General features: G+C 30.3%; 3 protein-coding genes across 9 annotated transcripts; 1 reads left to right on the top strand and 2 right to left on the bottom strand.

The window, feature by feature from the left end:
* Positions 1 to 3,658: 3,658 nt before the first annotated feature.
* On the bottom strand, positions 3,659 to 6,772 carry LOC124421788 (dual specificity mitogen-activated protein kinase kinase 4). Its single transcript, XM_046957399.1, has 9 exons — positions 6,419 to 6,772; positions 6,167 to 6,238; positions 5,975 to 6,089; positions 5,804 to 5,893; positions 5,541 to 5,718; positions 5,315 to 5,434; positions 4,939 to 5,238; positions 4,646 to 4,872; positions 3,659 to 4,564 (listed from the first exon to the last, which is right to left on the bottom strand). The coding sequence occupies exons 1-9, from the start codon at positions 6,459 to 6,461 to the stop codon at positions 4,399 to 4,401; spliced, it is 1,311 nt and encodes a 436-aa protein (XP_046813355.1). The 5' UTR covers positions 6,462 to 6,772; the 3' UTR covers positions 3,659 to 4,398.
* Positions 6,773 to 7,307: 535 nt separating this feature from the next.
* On the top strand, positions 7,308 to 10,900 carry LOC124422379 (RAD50-interacting protein 1). 3 transcript variants are annotated; one of them, XM_046958755.1, is made up of 13 exons: positions 7,308 to 7,539; positions 7,627 to 7,865; positions 7,935 to 8,108; positions 8,180 to 8,314; positions 8,394 to 8,655; positions 8,795 to 9,020; positions 9,113 to 9,278; positions 9,355 to 9,520; positions 9,594 to 9,814; positions 9,907 to 10,072; positions 10,150 to 10,283; positions 10,368 to 10,480; positions 10,759 to 10,900. In XM_046958755.1, the coding sequence occupies exons 1-13, from the start codon at positions 7,414 to 7,416 to the stop codon at positions 10,770 to 10,772; spliced, it is 2,142 nt and encodes a 713-aa protein (XP_046814711.1). In that variant the 5' UTR covers positions 7,308 to 7,413; the 3' UTR covers positions 10,773 to 10,900. The 3 variants fall into 3 exon arrangements, with proteins under 3 accessions (XP_046814711.1, XP_046814709.1, XP_046814708.1); XM_046958753.1 differs by having other exon boundaries at positions 10,756 to 10,896; XM_046958752.1 differs by lacking the exon at positions 10,759 to 10,900 and having other exon boundaries at positions 10,368 to 10,569.
* On the bottom strand, positions 10,572 to 19,321 carry LOC124422378 (WD repeat-containing protein 81). 5 transcript variants are annotated; one of them, XM_046958747.1, is made up of 22 exons: positions 19,143 to 19,321; positions 18,110 to 18,414; positions 17,874 to 18,033; positions 17,511 to 17,766; positions 17,269 to 17,431; positions 16,773 to 17,186; positions 16,510 to 16,710; positions 16,260 to 16,405; positions 15,998 to 16,182; positions 15,309 to 15,883; positions 14,821 to 15,239; positions 14,430 to 14,723; positions 14,193 to 14,356; positions 13,416 to 14,105; positions 13,151 to 13,326; positions 12,774 to 13,072; positions 12,507 to 12,681; positions 11,849 to 12,436; positions 11,491 to 11,784; positions 11,244 to 11,393; positions 11,046 to 11,152; positions 10,572 to 10,963 (listed from the first exon to the last, which is right to left on the bottom strand). In XM_046958747.1, exons 2-22 carry the CDS (start codon positions 18,329 to 18,331, stop codon positions 10,717 to 10,719), a joined length of 5,925 nt encoding a protein of 1,974 aa, XP_046814703.1. In that variant the 5' UTR covers positions 18,332 to 18,414; positions 19,143 to 19,321; the 3' UTR covers positions 10,572 to 10,716. The 5 variants fall into 5 exon arrangements, with proteins under 5 accessions (XP_046814703.1, XP_046814707.1, XP_046814706.1 ...); XM_046958751.1 differs by lacking the exon at positions 19,143 to 19,321 and having other exon boundaries at positions 11,849 to 12,062; positions 12,150 to 12,436; positions 18,110 to 18,940; XM_046958750.1 differs by lacking the exon at positions 19,143 to 19,321 and having other exon boundaries at positions 15,309 to 15,397; positions 15,485 to 15,883; positions 18,110 to 18,938.
* Positions 19,322 to 19,352: the final 31 nt, after the last annotated feature.

Here is a 19,352-nt window from a genome sequence, read left to right as displayed (position 1 = left end):
TCTCACATCATTGGTCGTCTTCCTCTCCTTCCCTTTCCTCTTCAACAACGTTCGTGAGATTGACACTGGCGCATAGAGAGAGGATGATGTGCGCGCGCGCACTTCACCCTGCTTCTACTGGGCGTTATCCTGACGGAAAGAGGGATGGCCGATCATCCCCTGACACACACCATTTTTTTCACTTACAATCAAAGGAATATACTATGTTTTTTACTCCTTTTCTATTAAAAATGACAGACTTTGTATGACAAAAGAATAAAATTTTAAAAGCAAAAGGTAGAATTAAGATTTTAATGGATGCAAATGATATGCAATAATCAAAAGAAGTTTGAGGTATTGTATTTCTTGGATATTATTAAGTTTATAGGCATAATAAAATATAGCTTATTTTTTCTCTTAGTTCATTCTAGAATGATGAATAGACAGAAAAATGTTATCAAATTGTTTATTAACATATTCTAAGTCCGTTCATATTCATCTACAATAAAATTATTGACTAAGCTTGCTTCAGAATCATGAGAAAAATAGCCAATATTATGAGACAAAAAAACTACGATCGTAACTTCTATTCTGCAGTTTTCAATTGCACATTATCTAACCAGTGCTCACGTTTTTGGGATTTATTGAAGAAGAAGATAAAAATAGTGTAATGATGTGAACGTCATCGGGAAGTTCAATGAATCCATAATCACAGATTTACACGAAAATATTCAGGATTAAATTTTCGCTTTATTTAAAACCTTTTCCTCAATCGATAAGATATTTAAATATCATAAGATATTAAAATATCAAGGCCAAAACTAGTCAATTTCAATATATCAAATTTCATTGGAACTTATGATTTTCTCTCTTCAACGAAAGAAATGAATGAAAAATTTCATAGTAATCAATATACTACAGTAAGTATTGTGGCTTATCATTACACTATCAAGGTAGCAATTAATTAAAAGATAGATAGATAGAGAGAGAGAGAGAGAGAGAGAGAGAGGGAGAGAGAGAGAGAGAGAGAGAAGGAAAGAAAGAAAAGAAAAGAAGAAGACTATTGGGTGAAGATACCTCTGTGAAAATCTGTCCGCAACGTCCAAGTATTGTAAAAGTATCTTCGCGTTACGATCAATAATCTCCTGGGAACATTCGTTTCCCTGCCGCTTTTCCCAGGTGTGGGCAACTCTGTATGGTAGCAGAGGGCCAGCAGCAGCAGTAGCCATCGTCAGTATCAGCACCGAACACCTGTCATACTTCATTTCTACTTATACCACTAACATCACCACTACTGTCAATTCTTTTTCCTCCTGCTCTTATTCTTTCTCTACCACCTCCTGCCGAGCAGCGTCAGGTTGTGACTCACTAACACCTTCCGTTCTGGCTGTTATCCACCACCAACGAACAACACATCATATTCCCTCATCGCTACCACACATTACGCATATTTACGTACCCCTTACAATGTAGCGTGTTATGTAGCGTGTATATATATATGTATGTGTATATATATATATATATATATATATTATGTATAATATATATATATATATATTATGTATAATATATATATATATATATATATAATATATATATATATATAATATATATATATATATATATATTAATATGTGTAGGTGTGTACGACAGTTCTATTCACGATCGCAAAGCTTTTCTTGCAAGAAGGGACCACCCCGAAGAGAGCGGTTCGGTGCACTCATTAATTCATTCGTTCGTGACGCTAATGCGAACACGTTCCAGAGAGAAAGAGAAAAAGAAAAAAGAGAGGACGAATTGCATCATTCATTTTGATACGATTGTGTAAGATTAAATTCTTTTCTTTTTTTATTAAAAAGAATCACAATCTTTGTATCTTTTTTATCTTATAATGAGCAATGCTTTAAATGGAATTCGTTTTAGTAGATCATATAAGTTATTTTATTAGAAATATTGTTACGAATTTTCTCGAATTATTAATAAGTAATGATTGGACTTTTTCAATGGATGAACTGTCTTTTTTGATTTTTATTTTTGAAAATTCAATCCTTCCTTGAGCTTTCTTTAAGTAAGAAATGAAGCGAATCGAAATCTCCTTGAAACAGGGAGAGAGTCGATCGACTTAAAAGTTGTTCTCTCAGAAAATAGTTATAGGTCATTGCAACAATGATGTGGACGTATTTCAATGGACGATTTAAAAGAAAAGATAATACTGAACAGTTACGGTTATAGACACTAAACGAGGATAGTTTCCGGGAGGGCGGAGGTGCTCACATAAAATATTCACAAGAATTGATTCTTTCACGACGACCACTAGCGGCCAGCAGCAATGACAATAGCAGTAATAGCAGTAACATCAGCAACTAATAACAGTCAGCATAATGATTATCCCAATAACTAAATAAATACATAAAATTGCTTTACCAATTTTCTTCAAGATGATTTTCTACTAGCCACAAAATCTATCTGATATTACTGTTTATTTCTGCGTTTTATTTAAAAACTATCAATGATGGCTATTTCCTGATATCCAAAGCTACGTTAAAAGTTCATTAAAGAACTCGTATGAAGTATCGAATAATAATAAAAAAGTTAAAAAAATTTCAACATTCACTGTTTAGTGAAACGACGAAGTATAATAAACAAAATATATATACCCTACAAAATTTTATTTATTATAATTTGTAAATTGTACAAATTAAACAACGAAACAGCTTATAGTAACAATAAAATTTTTAAAAATATGTAATAAAAAATTGTCAGCTTACTCACCGAGATTCTGATATCTAGCTGATTACGTTAATGGTTAATTTCTTCTTTAACTTCGTAAAAAATCGTACACGAACAGATAAATTTTTTTTTTCAAAATTAAATCATTGAGAATCAAAACCGTAAATTACAATAAAGAAACGTCAATTTTGTTGCGTATCCAATGTCCCGAGTCAAAAACGAAATTGCACTCTTTACAGCTCACCTTTGATACTCGATCGATCATCGTTCATCGATTATTCAAAAATATAGATATAGAAAAAGAAAATAAACTTTCAAATTGTACAAGAAACAAAAAAATCGAATAGTATCGGTTGAATTCGAACTAAAAACCGTTTTGATCAGTGACACCTGCACTATCGACCATCACTGCCACCGTTCTACCGCCATCTTCTTACCTGTAAAAACGGTACCACCGTAGCAGGTGTACTACATCTGCGCGCAAGGAAGTCCTATCGATTTTCATTTGTGCTTTTCTTTGCCATAGTTTATACAATAGCGGATTACAACGAAACAAACAACATCTTTAACACGTGAACATATGTCGCCAATAAAAAAAAAGTTGTATGTAAATTTGACAATATAGCAACTTCAAAGGATATTAGTTGTTATTAAGATCTATCATTTATTTTAAATTTAAGTTAATTTAATGTAAAACATAAATAAAAATTAAATGAAATCAAACAGAGCTCACAAGATTACCATTATCAAATTTGCGAGTTATTTAACCAAAGTTTGGTTCAATTTAGTTTGCAAGGGTATAGATAAGAATCAAGATCCACAGCTGAACCCGCAGCCTTTCTTTGCGAATAATGGATTATTTTTATCGGGAAGATATACGTAAAGGTGCAAATTACCAACATACGGGTTACATCCGCAGATAGATTATATAGTAACGAAAAAAATGTCATTCTATTGCGAGTGTCAATGATTTATTTCTTTTGCATTACATCACTCCTACCACCGCATTTAAAGTTTATACTTAAACCTGTCCTAAGAAAACCACCATCAATAGGGTAAAGTAGGCACCTTCTTCAGTACCTCTTTGATGAATTTAACTTTTATATTATTCTCCGTTGAGCTCGTTACGCTCCTTACAAAAATCGTGGAAATGAAACGTTAGGCGAGATACAATTATATGTATATACACACGGTTATATCTATCAATATATTTATATGTATATACACATACGATCCGCAATGGGACCGAGCGAGAACCACGGCATTGCCAGGAGAAATGAGAATTTCTTTCGGAACACAGGCAAGGCATTCTATGACCTTTCGCTAAGGGTGGAAGTTCCGGAGAGAAGAATAGAAACATGCTCACGTAGTGATACACTTTCGTGACACGATGTTAAAAAATTTTAAATTTAAGTCTTCCATTCGATAAGTTACTTACTGGTAGAATGGCAAGTAAATTGTCAAAACACCATTACTCACTATGCGTAAGAATACTCTTTGCGACACGGTATAGCTCTAAGCAAGGTAGTGGCGCCAATAAATATCGTCATCGATGAATTTTACTAACTACACTAAATTCGAGTGCAGTGACCCGCTCTATACAAGAAACCAGAGTGGGAATCCAAATGACAATAAAAAAGAAAGAAAACCCAATGCTCCAAGGGATGCAGACATTTTCGCCTCTTCGCTTTAAGGCTGATTGGTGGTAAATGGTGTTACTCCGTTGTTAGCCATATTGTCCAAAACGCCGCTGATGTACGCCGCGACATCGATCGTGGCTTCTTCCGCCTTCCTAATGAATGTATGTTCCAACAACTTATTATATTTTGGTCGTTGAGTTTCTTCCTTGATCAGACTGAGAAGTGAATACACGATAAATATGCATAATAATATATATCTCTTTATCATATCAGAAAACTTTATATGAAACACATACCATGTATTCACAAAGTTTACAAAATCCATTGTAAAGTGATTTCCGTTTTCGTTGGGAGACAAACGGGGTGGATCACCCTGTACTACCTGATAGAGTTGCTCGAAAACAGAGTTCCATTTTGGATAAGGAAAATAACCAGTGGCTACTTCCATTAAAGTAATACCCAATGACCATACATCGCTTCTTACATCGTAACCCCTTGCTCGCTGAGGGTCTATCCTTTCCGGCTGAAAAATTATGTCCGTAAAAATAAAAATAGTTAAAAAATAACAATTCATAAAATATACACTTACCGCCATATACGGTCTACAACCAGCATCCCTAGTTCGTGCAATAGAGTCTACTAGTTGTCCTGATATACCAAAATCGCAAAGTTTTATATTACCACGGCGATCAAGTAAAATATTGCTAGGTTTTACATCTCTATGAATTATTTTCAATTTTTCTTTGAGGTAATTCAGCGCTTTTACAGTGGCTACTGTAATTTTTCCTAAAATACACTCAGGTATCCTCTCATTTAATCTCTCATAGATGAATTTATAAAATTTGTCTAAAGAGGTGTCCATTAACTCCATACAAATCCAACAATCTCCCTAAATTAATCATAACATGATAATATAGTTAATAATATTAAAAGGAACATGTATACTAACTGTTATCAAAACAAACCTCTTTAAATAAAGCTCCATAAAACTGCACAATGCAAGGGCATTCGTTGGATTTCATTACAACCTCCAAATCCATCAATAATTGCTTCTGCTCTCTTTCATCCACTGTTGAACGTATTCTCTAATGAAAATTATGAAATATGCAAATAAGATGTCGAAATACTGTAGAAATATCAATATAATATGTAAATATAAATTACATCTTGTAATCAACAATGCTCACATACCTTCACAGCCATAACAGTATTGCTTATCCTATGTATCATTTTATTTACAGTTCCAAATCCTCCTCTACCTATTTCTCCTAAATCTTGAAGGTCCTCGCTTGTGAAATCATATACCACATCTGGATTTAATTGCAATTTTCCAGTACTTTGCATAGACTGACACATTCGCAACTTATCTCTATAATGTTTTATACACGTATGTTGTTACTAATTTTCCAAAGTTAACAGTTTTAAACAAACTCCATAAAACTGTATTCTATTACCTTGCTTTATCAGGAAGAAAATCTTGCTGCAATACCATTGTACGTGGTCTAACTGGCAACTTAGGTAGAGGCAAAGGTAGACGCGATGATCTGTAATTGTATATATTCAAATATTAATGGCTTTAAACTTTATAAGTAAAATAATCATTTATAGAATTTCTTACTACTTACACTGGCAGTCGTGTAGAGACTCCAATAGAATTTGTTAGAGAAGAATTAGTTGAATTGGCAAATGACAAATTGCTTCCTTGCGTTTGAAAACTTAACTTCAGTTGTCTTCTTTTCTCTGATAGTTTAAAATATCAATGTAGGTATACAAAATGTATTAAAAAATAAAAGATATAAACTATATAAAATACATACCTGACATTTCATTTTGAATATCATTATTTGATCTAAAATCCAATCGTTGAAAATTAAATGATCTGCTACAACCTGAAATGTATCATACAATTAGACTTTAATTACGCAAACAAAACTATAATAAAATTATAACAATGTGAAAGTAAATATACATATAGAACGATCAATTCGTATCACTAACAACACTTAGGTTAGGATTAATGCATCCTCATGGATACTCACACCAAATGCTTATAATTAGAATAAGAATACCTGAATTTGTTTGATTTGAGGAATTCCCTTGATTTTCTGCCATTTTGAAAATTTTAAATATCTAGCCGTCTTATGTAGAACCACTTGTCAAAGGCGCTCCTCTTAGGAGACCTTTCCGCAAGATCTCAACAGTCTGGCATATGTTATCTGCGGTAAACGCACCATTTGTGCAGTTTCTCTATTCGAACAGATCGCACGACAATTCTGTATCTTCAATTTGCTATATATTCGTTAAATTCGCTTCACTTAACTATCTTCTCTGCTACCGCGAAACTCGCTAAATCTCACTGTGAATCTGCCGCGATCATTTGTCCACTTGTGGGTATACATTTGACGGCGTTCGCGCAGTACCGAAGGAAAAAAGCACGATTTTCATGAAAAGAATATTAATCAAGTAAATAAGAAAGATTGAATGAAAGATGAAAATAAAACGTCAATTCTATTGGTTGAGTAGCCATAATGAATCATCTACTCTGTTAGACCTGTTCTATATTGTCGACCAGTTGTCGGTGACTCAGTTGATGAAAGACCAAAAACCAGGCGATCAAAGTTGGCAACCAAACAAGTGGTCTGTGCATTGCTTGTGTTTTCATAATCGACCAATTGGATATAAACCCATATATTCTCTTAAATCCAATTGTTGTCGACGATTCCGGTCGCCAGTAACGGTTTGATAATATGCAACGGGCTTTATTCTTATAAGTGATTGTTTGTATACTTATTAATATAAAATAGCTATTGACAAAAAAATCCGTAGATTTACATATTTTATTTGTGAATTTTATCAATATCCTGAGTAGTTTTTTTTGTAAAATCATAATAAACTATGACAAATTGCTATTAAATAATAGATAATATAACCCTACTTTAACACAACAGAATTATTATTACAAGATATATAAGTTATAATTGTATAAATAATTAATTTAAAATAATTAATTTAATTTACAATTTGTAATTGTGTAAAAATACACATATGGGCTATTATTATTATAATGGATATAAAACAGAAAATTATACAAAGATTCAACGAAGAAATGGGATCAAGTTTGAAAGGACTTGATAATATAAAACATTTTCATGAGTGCCTCCAAACAGAAAAAGATGAAATTGAAAAATCTGTATGCTTGAATTTGAACAATTTAATAATTAAATATTATCAACATATGTATATAAATAATGAATATATGTATATATTTTATTTGTAGTTATCCATGGCATCAAGTGAAGCTCCTTCAAAAGTCAAAGCAGCTGTACAGAATGTCGAGCATATTACTATGGAATTTGAGAAATTACAAATTTTTGCAATAGAAGTTCACAATAATATTCAAGAATCAATGCAAGAAAATAGTGAAAATTCAGAAGTACAAGAAGTTATTGATAAGATAGGTCAGTTGGATAAGTGCCTATCATATCTAAATTTTATAAAATGTATTGAGGATATCAGGTAATAATAGAGTATAAAAATAGCTTATATGTACATTGATATAAAGTATACTTAAATACGTTATTTTAGTGATGAAATAGAAAATTCGTTGTTATCAGCTGATGATGAATCTGTTATCACATTATATACAAATCTTTCCGAAATTAGTTGTCAATTGCAATCATCGTCTTGTCACCATCTTGTAAATTATGTGAGAGAGACGTTACATTTTTGGCATAATTTAATTAAAGAAAAATTATCAAAGTAAGTATCAGGAAATATAACATTTTCTTTTTAATTTATAGTAATAAATAATATAAATAATTTAATTATAGGGAATATAATGATGTTTTAAAAAGTTTGAAATGGCCTTTCTGTGGAACTAATGCAAACATAGTAATTACATCTTTACCTGAAACTATTACTAGATTTAAAATACTTACAGAATACCTATTACATCTACAACTACCGTATCCTTATCTTAATAAACATGACTTATTAATTACTTTACATTTCAATCTTATCTTTGAAACCTTAACAAAATATTAGGGATGAAACTATAAAACCTGTAGTAACATCCGCTCTTCTGACTGATTTTGCATCTGTGTGCTTACCTATTACTCTACTAGTGCGCCCATTGAGGCAGAGATTTATTTATCATTTTACAGGTAGTAAATTGACAAATCGACAAGATAAACCAGAATGGTTTTTTACTCAGATACTTACATGGATTAAAGATCATGTTCAATGGATACAAAAATTTGTTCAACCTGTAGCAAATTCTATTGGCTTCAATCATATAGATGTGAAGGTATATTATTCATAACATAATATATACATGTATATGCATGTATTTAAAATAATGTATAAAAATATACTTTTTATTACATTTATTATTGTAGATAACTGTAATTGATTAAATTAATTCTATTAACATACTTATATATTAGGCTGAATTTATGCGTGCTTTGGTACAATTGGCTGTTGAAAAATTACATTCCGAATTAGCAATAGCACAGCACGATGATGCTTTATTTGCCCATTTAATAGATGAAGCACTTGGATTTGAAAGAGAACTTAGAGAAACATTATTATATCCATCTTCTCAACCAGCTACTGTATTTGTATTAACACAAGCTCATATATTTGTAAAGTGGATTAATATGGAAAAAAAATGTGAGCAAAACTTACATTTACTTAAAATTTTATGTTAATCATCTAAGAAATTAAATATATTTAAAAATATATTTTATTTAACTATGCAACAGATGCCACAGAAAAAATGGATGCAATATTAAACTCAAACACAGCCTGGGAAATTTTATCAGGACCCGATGTAAATGACATGAAAGAAACAGAATGTGCCAACGCTTTTCTTACACTTTTAACAACAATCTCTGATAGATACAAACATTTACCTCAACCAGGACACAGGTACACACATATAATATTTAATATTTTTAGAAAAAAACGTATAGAATTCAGTAATATAAATAAAATATTCATATAGATTACAGTTTCTTGAACTACAATTAGAATTAATTGACGATTGGAGAGTAAGATTATTACAATTATTACATGAAGATTGTGTAGATCCATTAGCATCTCTTATGCCACGTATACTCAATACATTACATTATGTTGCAAATGTTTTAGACGAATGGGGTGTAACTGTGGTATGTATACTAATAATTCAAATAAAATAGAATAGATCTATTTATTTATTAGAAAATGCTGTTACATGCATAGCACTTTTTGCAACTTCATTTCTTCAAAAAACAATTTGAAGCAATAGAATGCGCTACAGATGAAGGTAAAGATGTTACTGAACATATTGGAGAAATAGAAGGAACAATATTTGATGAAGCTGTAGCTTTATTACGAAGACTAGAAAAAGAGTTAGTTAATGAAATCAGTGATTCAGTAGCTTTGGATGTGAAAGCAAAAAGTAGACCTTATAGAACAGATAAGTTAGTTTCTAATTTAAAAAAAGCCCAAATACATTATATGTACAGTTTCAGAAATCAGTAACATCTTATATATTATATATATTTTTTTTTAGATGGTTTGCAATGCAATCTGCAAAAGAAGTTGCTTCACTGTCAGTAACTCCTAGTGGTTGTCCCATGTTTCAAGAATTAGGTACAAGACTCCACGTATTACATGAAGCACTTGCTTTACCATTATTTCATCAAGCTTGGAAACAATTAGCTTTTCAATTTGATCAGGTAAGAATATTGTAGCATAAACATCCATTTTAAAATAATATTTTTATCTGTAAATATAAGATGTATTCAATTTATAGTTTCTCTTAGAGGAGGTTGTCATGGTAAATCATTTTAACACAGGAGGTGCAGAACAATTACAATACGATATTTTTAGGAATTTGTTCCCTCTTTTTGGCCTATATATTAGCAAACCAGAATCATTTTTCCCATTGTAAGTTTTCTCGTAAATTATAGATATGTAAAAAATATATATATACATGTAGAAATAATTAAACAAAGAACTAATTATTTTCAGAATTAAGGAGGCTTGTGTTTTACTTAACATATTGATGGGATCTGCAATGTTACTTCTGGATGCACTCAACACAAGTGATGAAGATACAGCAAAAGAAATACTCGCAGATATTGGTATTCATAAAATGTCTTCTGATGTAGCTATAAAAATAATTCAATCAAGAACAGATGTGATCTATGAATAATAAATATGTTTTATTTAATATCTTTTGTAAAAAGTATATTTGCTATATAGATCCAAATTTTTAATATCAATTTTTTTTTATATTTTTGCAACTTTGAGATTTATTCAGCCTTTCTTCTTATAGTTGGGTGTAATATCTCGACAATTGTATTTAATGTTATTAAGATCAACACAATAACGTTATTCCTCCATTATCTGCACCTAGCAGCAATAATCGATTAAGAGGAAGTATGGAAATAGCAGTAAGGACTCCTTTAAAGGCATCGGATTTGAGCTTGGATGAAGAAAATGGAGCATTTATATCTACAGACGTATAAACACCTATCCGATTTGCTGTTGTTCCTATTACCAAACCTCGTTCATAAGTTGCCATGCAATGAACTGGTTCAGTAGTGCCTCTAAAAACGTAAAAACTTATATTTAATAATATATGATACTATATTCTATTTTAATATATTTTTGGAATTTCTATAATATTGAAATGTATATATTTACTTCATATGAAACTTTAGTTTACCATCCATCGCACTCCACACTGCAATAGTTTGGTCTAATGAAGAACTTATAATAGTTGTTTCATTCACAGCTTGCAATTGCAATATCTATAATAAAACGACATATTAAAAATATAAAAAATTAATATAATAGAATTTTTGTATATTATATTGATGAGAGTGTATTATAAAACGATACCTCACACTCATGTCCTTTCCAAGATGCTATGATAAGACCAGTCCTAATATCTAAAATAGTTAAAAACCCAGATGCTTGACCTAATGCAATCCAATGGCCACTAGGTGCAACTGCGATACATCTGATCAAACCAGTAGGATTTGTCAACACCTAATATTTAAAATGATATATATATATAGTAAAAAAAATATATATATATATATAGTAAAAAAATATTTGTATATGATTGTGTCATCACAACACTAACTTTCATTTCATTGACATATTGGAATGTTCTACAATCAATAACTCTTAAAGTAATATCAGTCGTTCCAACAAACAAATTAGTTGATGGAGAAGGCCCTGCAGCTAAAGTATTTATAGGTGCTAATCGATTATTTTCTGGACATCCTAATAAAGAACCCATGAAAGGATCCCAACAGTGAATGACTCCATCACAAGTAATTGCATATCGTAGAGATTCTAGGAATGTTAATGCAAGAATAGATTTCTTGTGACCAGTATATGTGTATTGACATGATGAAACAGTACTTCCATCACCCTACATACAAAATTCATATAAAATTAACAAGTATGAAATATATTAAATAAATGAATGCACTTGCCTGACTTCTTAAACTCCATAGTTTAACAGTTTTATCTCTGCTTCCACTCATAAAACTATTTTCATTATCTAAAACATATAAGCATCTAATACTATTATTGTGTCCACCAAAACTTTGAAGTTTTATCTGCTTTATGTTGAATGCTGTTTCTTTGTCAGGTCTTCCAATTTCATGTTCCCAATATGCTAACCAATTTCCACGTAACTGTCTCCCACTAGATAAAGAATAAATTTCCTTATTTGGACAAATAACTGTGTCAGCTGTTGATTGAGATCGACTGTCATCTTTCTGTATTTCAAACCTATTTCCTATCACAGATATATTCCCAAAACTATTTACATCCTTGTTCAAAGATTCCATGTTTTCTGAAATATTGTAATCTACTAGGCATGATGCACTATATTGCTCTGTACCCACATTAGGTGAAGATAATCGTGTTTGTTGTTCATATTCATGGCAAAGATTACGTATGTGCTGATGATTTTTAAGTATTTGTTCTATCGCTTCACCACTCATACATTTGTAGAACAGCATGTATGCTTTATGTGCAAACTCTGTAGTAAATACTTCTTTTAACTCTTCAAATGCCTAAAAATACATTAAAGAATAACACAATTTATACTTAGCTTTGAGAAATGGAAAATATTTATATAATTACTTTATTTCTCTGAGGATCCGATATATTTGAATTTTCTACAACTGGTGGAGAATATGATTCAGCAATTTCTACACTAAAACCATCCCATATCAGAGGAGAACCAGAAGAAGAAGTTTCAATAATATTCCAGTCTTGGATATTACAATGACTTGTACCTTCATTAGAAACTTTTATTCTAAGCATACCGAAAATGCATATGATAATTTGTTAAAATTTTAGTTTTTGTAATTATTACTAATAAAAATTAAAAAAGATAAAATACTTTACCTCACGCCACTATCGCTCACGTGGCAACAATTTGAATCTTTTATTCCAAGATCATCTGACAGACATTCTACCTTAATATTTTGATTAAATGATTTATCAAATGCAAGGAAAAATCGTTGTATTGGAACTGCTAAGTGGTTTTTCGTAACAGCACTACCTAATCTCAAGCTGAGCATGATCATAGCTTCTAAACATTTATCAGCTAAAGCTGTACGAGCAACAATTCCATTAGGAAAAGTAAATCTCGTAGTAGATAATATACGAACAGTAGGATGCAAAATTGCCTTAACAATGGATTCCTATATTTTAACATAAAAAATAATATAATTACGTAATAATACATCCCATTCTTAATTACATCATAGAATAGACTTTACATGAAGCGCGTCCATTAAGACAGAATCGCTTAAGTATTGTGTGATATGATTAAGTAAAGCTAAACAAGAAAGTAGTCCACCTTCCAAACTTTGTGTCAATTTTCTTTTACATAATGTTAAAAGTTCTGCCATATGTGCAAAATATTGTAGAAGTATAATCTGTTCTCCATATAATCCTATCAAAAAAAATGTTTCGATTAATTAGTATATTAATTTAATTATTATTAATGTAACCTATTTTATTGCAATATGTTTGTATACAAACCTGCAATAGCAGTTAAACAGTCTAATACTTTGGAAGCATTATGATCACCTACTAAAATCTTTTTATTCCAATCCATTCCTTGAACTGACGTTAAGATAACTTCATTTGAAGGTGTTAAGTTTTCTTTGCCAGCATAACATAAAGTAAGCATTCTTAATAGATTTCGTGATAAATACCGAGCTGTAAGAACAGGTCCAAGACGATGAGACAACCATATTACGGATTCTGCACTTATTTCTGATACTGTACATTCATTTGGTGCAGATCTTTGATATGCCTGATCATACTCATTATCAGTATTATCTAACACTGCTGCATTAGACTTATCATCTGTGGGTTGAAGTATAGGATTTTGTTCTTCAAGATATGTATTACAAGCATTGTCAGAAGTATTACTTTCAAAATGTATAACCCCAGATATTTCATTATAAGGAACATCTTCATTGGAAGTTTTACTTCCAACATCACATCCTATGCTATTAACTTCTATCATAAGCTTTCCACTTCCTGAATGTTTTGGTATTGGAATTGTTGGTGATTTAGTTGAACTAGGTGGTGATACTTTGTTATCTTCTTCATTCAAATCATCATTAACATTCAAATTTAGATCTATATGTAAATCAATATTATACGAACGATTGATACTCAGAAAATTCCATGCATTTCCTTCTGTTTCCATATCAAATACTTCTATAAAATAATTCAATATTTTTACATTTCATATCATCATTAATAGAATACAAACTGATTATTAAATAAATATTAAAGAACAAATACCTTCAACATCATTATCATTTGCAGATTTTATTTGAGAGGAGTAATCATTGGTTGCAGGTGCAGATGAAGATGATATATTATGTTCTGAATCTGCAGAAGAATCTTCATCTAAAGGTGATAGAACACCTTCAATATCACCACATGTTCCACTTAGATCACAACTCCTTTATAAATATTTTTATAATTAATTAAATTTGTATCATTTCAGTAAACTTAAAAAAATAATTAAATACTTACTTCAAATTTCCTGTTCTATGCACACTTATACATGATCCTTGAACATAGTCTCGATAACCCCCTACTGCTTCCACAAGTGGTGTAATGAAATTTTCTAAGAAACGTCGCAATCCTAATCTGACCATAAGTATTAGTAAAAAACTTCTATGATATAATAACGTTGTTCGAAATTTCGCAAGTGTTCCAGCATGTAGTATATCTGCATGTAATGAACTATCCATAACAGAACCATTTTCATACAATTTCATTATAGGTAAAAGAAACATATCTGCTGTTTCTTTTGGACCCAATGCCCTGGAATATATGTATATATAAAATATAATATACAATTTTTATCAATTTATACATTATGGAAAATATTGAAGTACCAATTTACAGAAATTACACTTACTTAGCAATTGGATCGAAAAGATGCCAAGTAGCCAAGACTGCACTGTATGGTTCTTTTATAAGTTGCTGTATATGAGGTACTATTAATTGTAAACTACCTTCTTTAGCAGCACCGATATGTGGTAATAATTGTTCTAATTCTCTTGCTATTGCTTTCACTTTACATTCACTAATTTTACAAAGATATCTTATTTTTGTCTTAGTTACAAAATCTGTATCTTCAAATTTTAATACAAAGTTTAGTTCACGAACCAAACTATTGTATTCTTGTATCATCTCAACTATATTATACAAATATTGGCAATATTTGGAAAATGGGAATAGGCTACCAGAAAGTATAGGCTGCAAAAATTGATGAGCAGATGGTGGTGGCAAACCCATATGTGTAATAGTTGGATAACGAAAGGACATCTCATTTATCTAAATAAAAATTATACATAAAATGTAATATTACTGAAAAAAAATTAAACAAAATTTTTTAATACTCACTTCTGTACTTTCTACGTTATAGCTTTTTGGTACAACATCAACTTGTAGAAGTAAAGCTACAGCATTTCTTATGCATTTTGGTAAGCTATCTGCAGATAATTTTATAACATTTAAACATGCACTTAATCTTCGTGCAAAAGATAATTTTTCAATATTCCATGTAGCTCGAAATTTACCAGAAAGAAATATTTCAACAATTAAACAGCCTAAAATTTGTTGTTCCTTTATACGACCACTGGCTACAATTTGCTTAAAATTCATAGACAAATCTTGTGAGCCTATTATAGGTTTGTAAACTTTATGACTGGTTTTGTTTATAAAGGTATGCATTATTTCTACATGCTGTATGGCTGCAATAGGATTGTAATCCTTTGGAAGGATTATTATTTGGTTTGAAGTTTTGTCTGATTTAGTATTATCTTCTACTGTAAGAAGAGAACCTCGGGAACGGCTTAAAAATCGACTTAAAGCTAGAGGTGAAGATCGGGATGTATTTGATATTGTTATTGGCAATTCTTCTTCTTCTAATCCAGAGCTATGACCTTCATCATCACTAGTTTTACCTCCAGATGAATCTGTTTTTATAAATTTTATACATTATATAATATATTATTGTGTATGCGTGTATATGCGTGTATAACTATAAAGATGAAACTACTTATTAAAAAATCTGAAAAATAAAAACTTACTTTTACTAGTTAATAAAGATGAACGTAAACGGGGAGGTACTTTTCCCCAATATGGAGATGGCATAATTTTTTGTGGATGAGGTTGAGTAAAAAGTTGCACGATACCAGAATTTGTCAAAGTTGTATGATTATCAACAAGTTGTAAACAAACGTTCTTTGATTTTACCGCTGCAGAACCAGATAATCTATTGAAATATATATGTTATTTACTGAATGTCTCGTAATACATAAAATGATTATAAAAATATAAAGATATTTTTACTTATAACCAAATGTTAGATCTATCCAATGATGTAATCTCTCTGATACATAAAAACTTTCCAAAGCTTCTCTATGTTTTTGGATAAAGTCTTCTGGAGAAGTTGCCCAAGCTGGTATTTCTAAATCTGGTAAATCTTCATGAATGGACTGTAAAAGATAATCATGTTCATAAAATAATGACATAATTATATTTATTTGATATTCGTTCAAATATTGGACGAGTTAGAAAGTTAAGCTCTTTTTAAATTTACCTTAAAAACACTTGCATCAATAAAAAATTGAGGAATACACTCATCTGGACTCCAATCATGTAGTCTTTGAATTGATGCAGGATATTCTCCTGGTACCCATAACGGTCGTACGTGTTTACAAAGAACAGATTTATCGTAACGACGGGACAGGTATACATAATATGTGATTTCCGACAGTACATCCGATACATGATGTCCTACCTAAAGAATGTATATTTTCATTTATCTTCTGCTAAAAAAATCAATATTTATATCTTCTTTACCTCAGTGGATTGTGAATCAAATGTAAGATCTAATTGCCTATCTCCTTTGTTTAATCGAAACTTCGATTTGGTTAAATCTCTCCAATTTCCACCGCATCTTGATGTAAAATCTGTTACCCAAGGCATTACATGGTGACAACTAGGATCACCATACTTTCTACCTGCCAGATTGTTAAGAGCAGTTAAATAGTCAAAGTTGCTGATGTAGTTATACACCCACATTTCACATAACTTCTCAATACTCTCATTTATACCAAATTCGGGACTACCATATTGTACATTTTTATATAAATTTAAATCACGCTTTTTATTATACAAATTGTGATTTTTTTCTTTAGTCATTTGAGTAGTAATAAAATTTATACAATCTAGTTTAGGTTTAAAATAGATATTATCACTTAACTTTGGTAGTACCTATACATATATAAAATTAATTATTGTTTTTATAATATAGTTTTTAATAAATGTACACTTAATAAAAATATAAATATTTCACCTGAATAGTAAAATTTTCCATAAGCAAAATATCACTAAGTGTCACTTCACCTAATACTAATCCAAGATCATGCAAATCTCTAGATAATCTTAATAGTTGATAAATTAAAAACAGTGGTTTTCCATGACTTGTACTCAAGGCTGCTGGGCTATACATTACACATCTATAATTTATATTAGATTATATTATAATTGTATTATTTTTGCATTAAATTATATAAGCATACTTATATAAATACTTACTCTCGCAAAGAATATTTTGCAGTTTGCTCATAAAAAATTATAAAAGCAATAGTTGTTTCGATAGCAAAAAGTGCTGGAAGAAGATTGCAATGAGATTCAGTTGTTAGGCCAGATGATACTGAGTAAACTACCCTATCTTGTACATGTACTATACTGCAACCATATACCCTTGCTATTACTTCCTGCATAATAGCTACATCAGATGTATTAGCAGTTACAATAGATTGTTCTTTCTGTTCAATAGTACTCCATGGATCTGCTCAAAAATAGAAATCATTATCTTTAAAATCTTTGTAAACAAAATATCAAAATAATAATCATAGACCAAATATATTGAAAAAAGTTTAATTTTAAAAAACATACTATAATATTTTTTGTAAGATTCTTTCCACAAATTGCGATAATTGGTTTCTGAAAGATAATGTAACAACTGTGAAAATGTCAGTTCTGTTTGAGTTTTGGTATTAATAGTACGTCTTCCTCTAGGTAGAGGAATAGCATTTTTATGCTGTTTTATATAGACCTAAAATTGAAATAAACACTTAAATTTGTTCAAACAAATATATATGTAGGAGTAAAAAATAAGTTAGTAAAAATACTTTTGCATAAATTCTTGTCCAATCGGATCCCAGTTCTTCTAATGTAGGTTGTGCTGCAATTTCATCTGCTGTAAGTTTTTCATGGGTGATAAACGATATTGGTCCAACAATAAAAAAACTTGCCAACCAATTTCGATGTACTGTCAAACTAATTCTGTCATCTATAACTTTCATATATTTTATTGGCACATCAAATTCTGTCTTAATAACCTCCATTTCCATTATTCTTATAGTACAAATATCATTTCACTCATTTTTGTATTATCCATCCATCATAAATTATTATTTCTTTTATTTTTACTGTCCTTATGCAAAAATATACAATTCACATTTTTATTTACTAATGTTTTTAAAGAATCGATCTAATGTCAAAGACAGCTGATCGTGAGAAAAAATTGTAATCGTTCAAACTTATACTTTGTGAGATCTTTTATGGTTTATGGACGATTACATTAATTTTCGATCTTCTGTATTTGAATAATTATATATCAATCGATTTTATTATCGATAGATACACTATGAAACGAAATGAATGAGAATTAATGTTTATACTGTATACATAAGAAAATTTTCAGAGGACTGCCACACTACAAAAAATCAGTCATGGGTCAATAGAACAAAGAAAAGACTGAATATAGACTACATTTAAAAAAAAATTTTAAAGGACCGATAATATTTAAACAGTCGTGTTGCTCTCTGTTTTGTTTTATCTCTCGAGAACAATTGTAATAATTTTTCGACAATTAATTGGTAGAACAGGATCAAGATCCTGTTAAAAAAATAAAGATTCAATAACTGTTCATCATAAACATTTATTATCCAATAAAAAATTAAATGGAAATAATTATTTAAATATTTGTATTATAAAGTTGATTAATAACAACGTACCGTCCAAGAATAATATAAATAGTTGAAAGTTTGCTTTACTTGATTAATAATCAAAATTATGAGCAACAAATAATTTAAAGTCAAATTTATCGTTATAGATGATACATGACAATTTCTGATATCAAAAATTAGTTATTCACAGTACTTCAATAAATAAGCATCGTGTGACACTTCCAACAATTATTTAACACTTTAAACAATCAGTATACTACACTATCATACATAAAAAGAATAAAATAAAGAAATTAAAATTCAAATGCAACAATAAATCGTAATATTCTTTAACAGAATGAAGTATATGAGCTATGTTTCTGATTGGTTATATATGTTCCCCCAGTGGTCATGTATCTTATGA

This window comes from Vespa crabro, chromosome 2, assembly GCF_910589235.1.
Source record: "Vespa crabro chromosome 2, iyVesCrab1.2, whole genome shotgun sequence".
Taxonomy (NCBI): domain Eukaryota; kingdom Metazoa; phylum Arthropoda; class Insecta; order Hymenoptera; family Vespidae; genus Vespa; species Vespa crabro.
This window is presented reverse-complemented; position numbering and strand designations above follow the sequence as displayed.

What these genes read in the sequence shown, in the direction of transcription:
- LOC124422378 (XM_046958747.1), bottom strand. Translation starts at nt 18,331, where the DNA reads ATGGAAATGGAGGTTATTAAGACAGAATTTGATGTGCCAATAAAATAT. An exon ending in GCAAAATATTCTTTGCGAGA is followed by an intron (nt 17,432 to 17,510) that starts GTAAGTATTTAT and finishes TATAAATTATAG; the next exon opens with ATGTGTAATGTATAGCCCAG. An exon ending in AAACTAAAGTTTCATATGAA is followed by an intron (nt 10,964 to 11,045) that starts GTAAATATATAC and finishes ATTAAATATAAG; the next exon opens with TTTTTACGTTTTTAGAGGCA.
- LOC124421788 (XM_046957399.1), bottom strand. Translation starts at nt 6,461, where the DNA reads ATGGCAGAAAATCAAGGGAATTCCTCAAATCAAACAAATTCAG. An exon ending in TTTCTTCCTGATAAAGCAAG is followed by an intron (nt 5,719 to 5,803) that starts GTAATAGAATAC and finishes AAAACATTATAG; the next exon opens with AGATAAGTTGCGAATGTGTC. An exon ending in ATGGAGCTTTATTTAAAGAG is followed by an intron (nt 5,239 to 5,314) that starts GTTTGTTTTGAT and finishes TGATTAATTTAG; the next exon opens with GGAGATTGTTGGATTTGTAT.
- LOC124422379 (XM_046958752.1), top strand. Translation starts at nt 7,414, where the DNA reads ATGGATATAAAACAGAAAATTATACAAAGATTCAACGAAGAAATGGGA. An exon ending in TCAATCATATAGATGTGAAG is followed by an intron (nt 8,656 to 8,794) that starts GTATATTATTCA and finishes CTTATATATTAG; the next exon opens with GCTGAATTTATGCGTGCTTT. An exon ending in GATTAATATGGAAAAAAAAT is followed by an intron (nt 9,021 to 9,112) that starts GTGAGCAAAACT and finishes ACTATGCAACAG; the next exon opens with ATGCCACAGAAAAAATGGAT.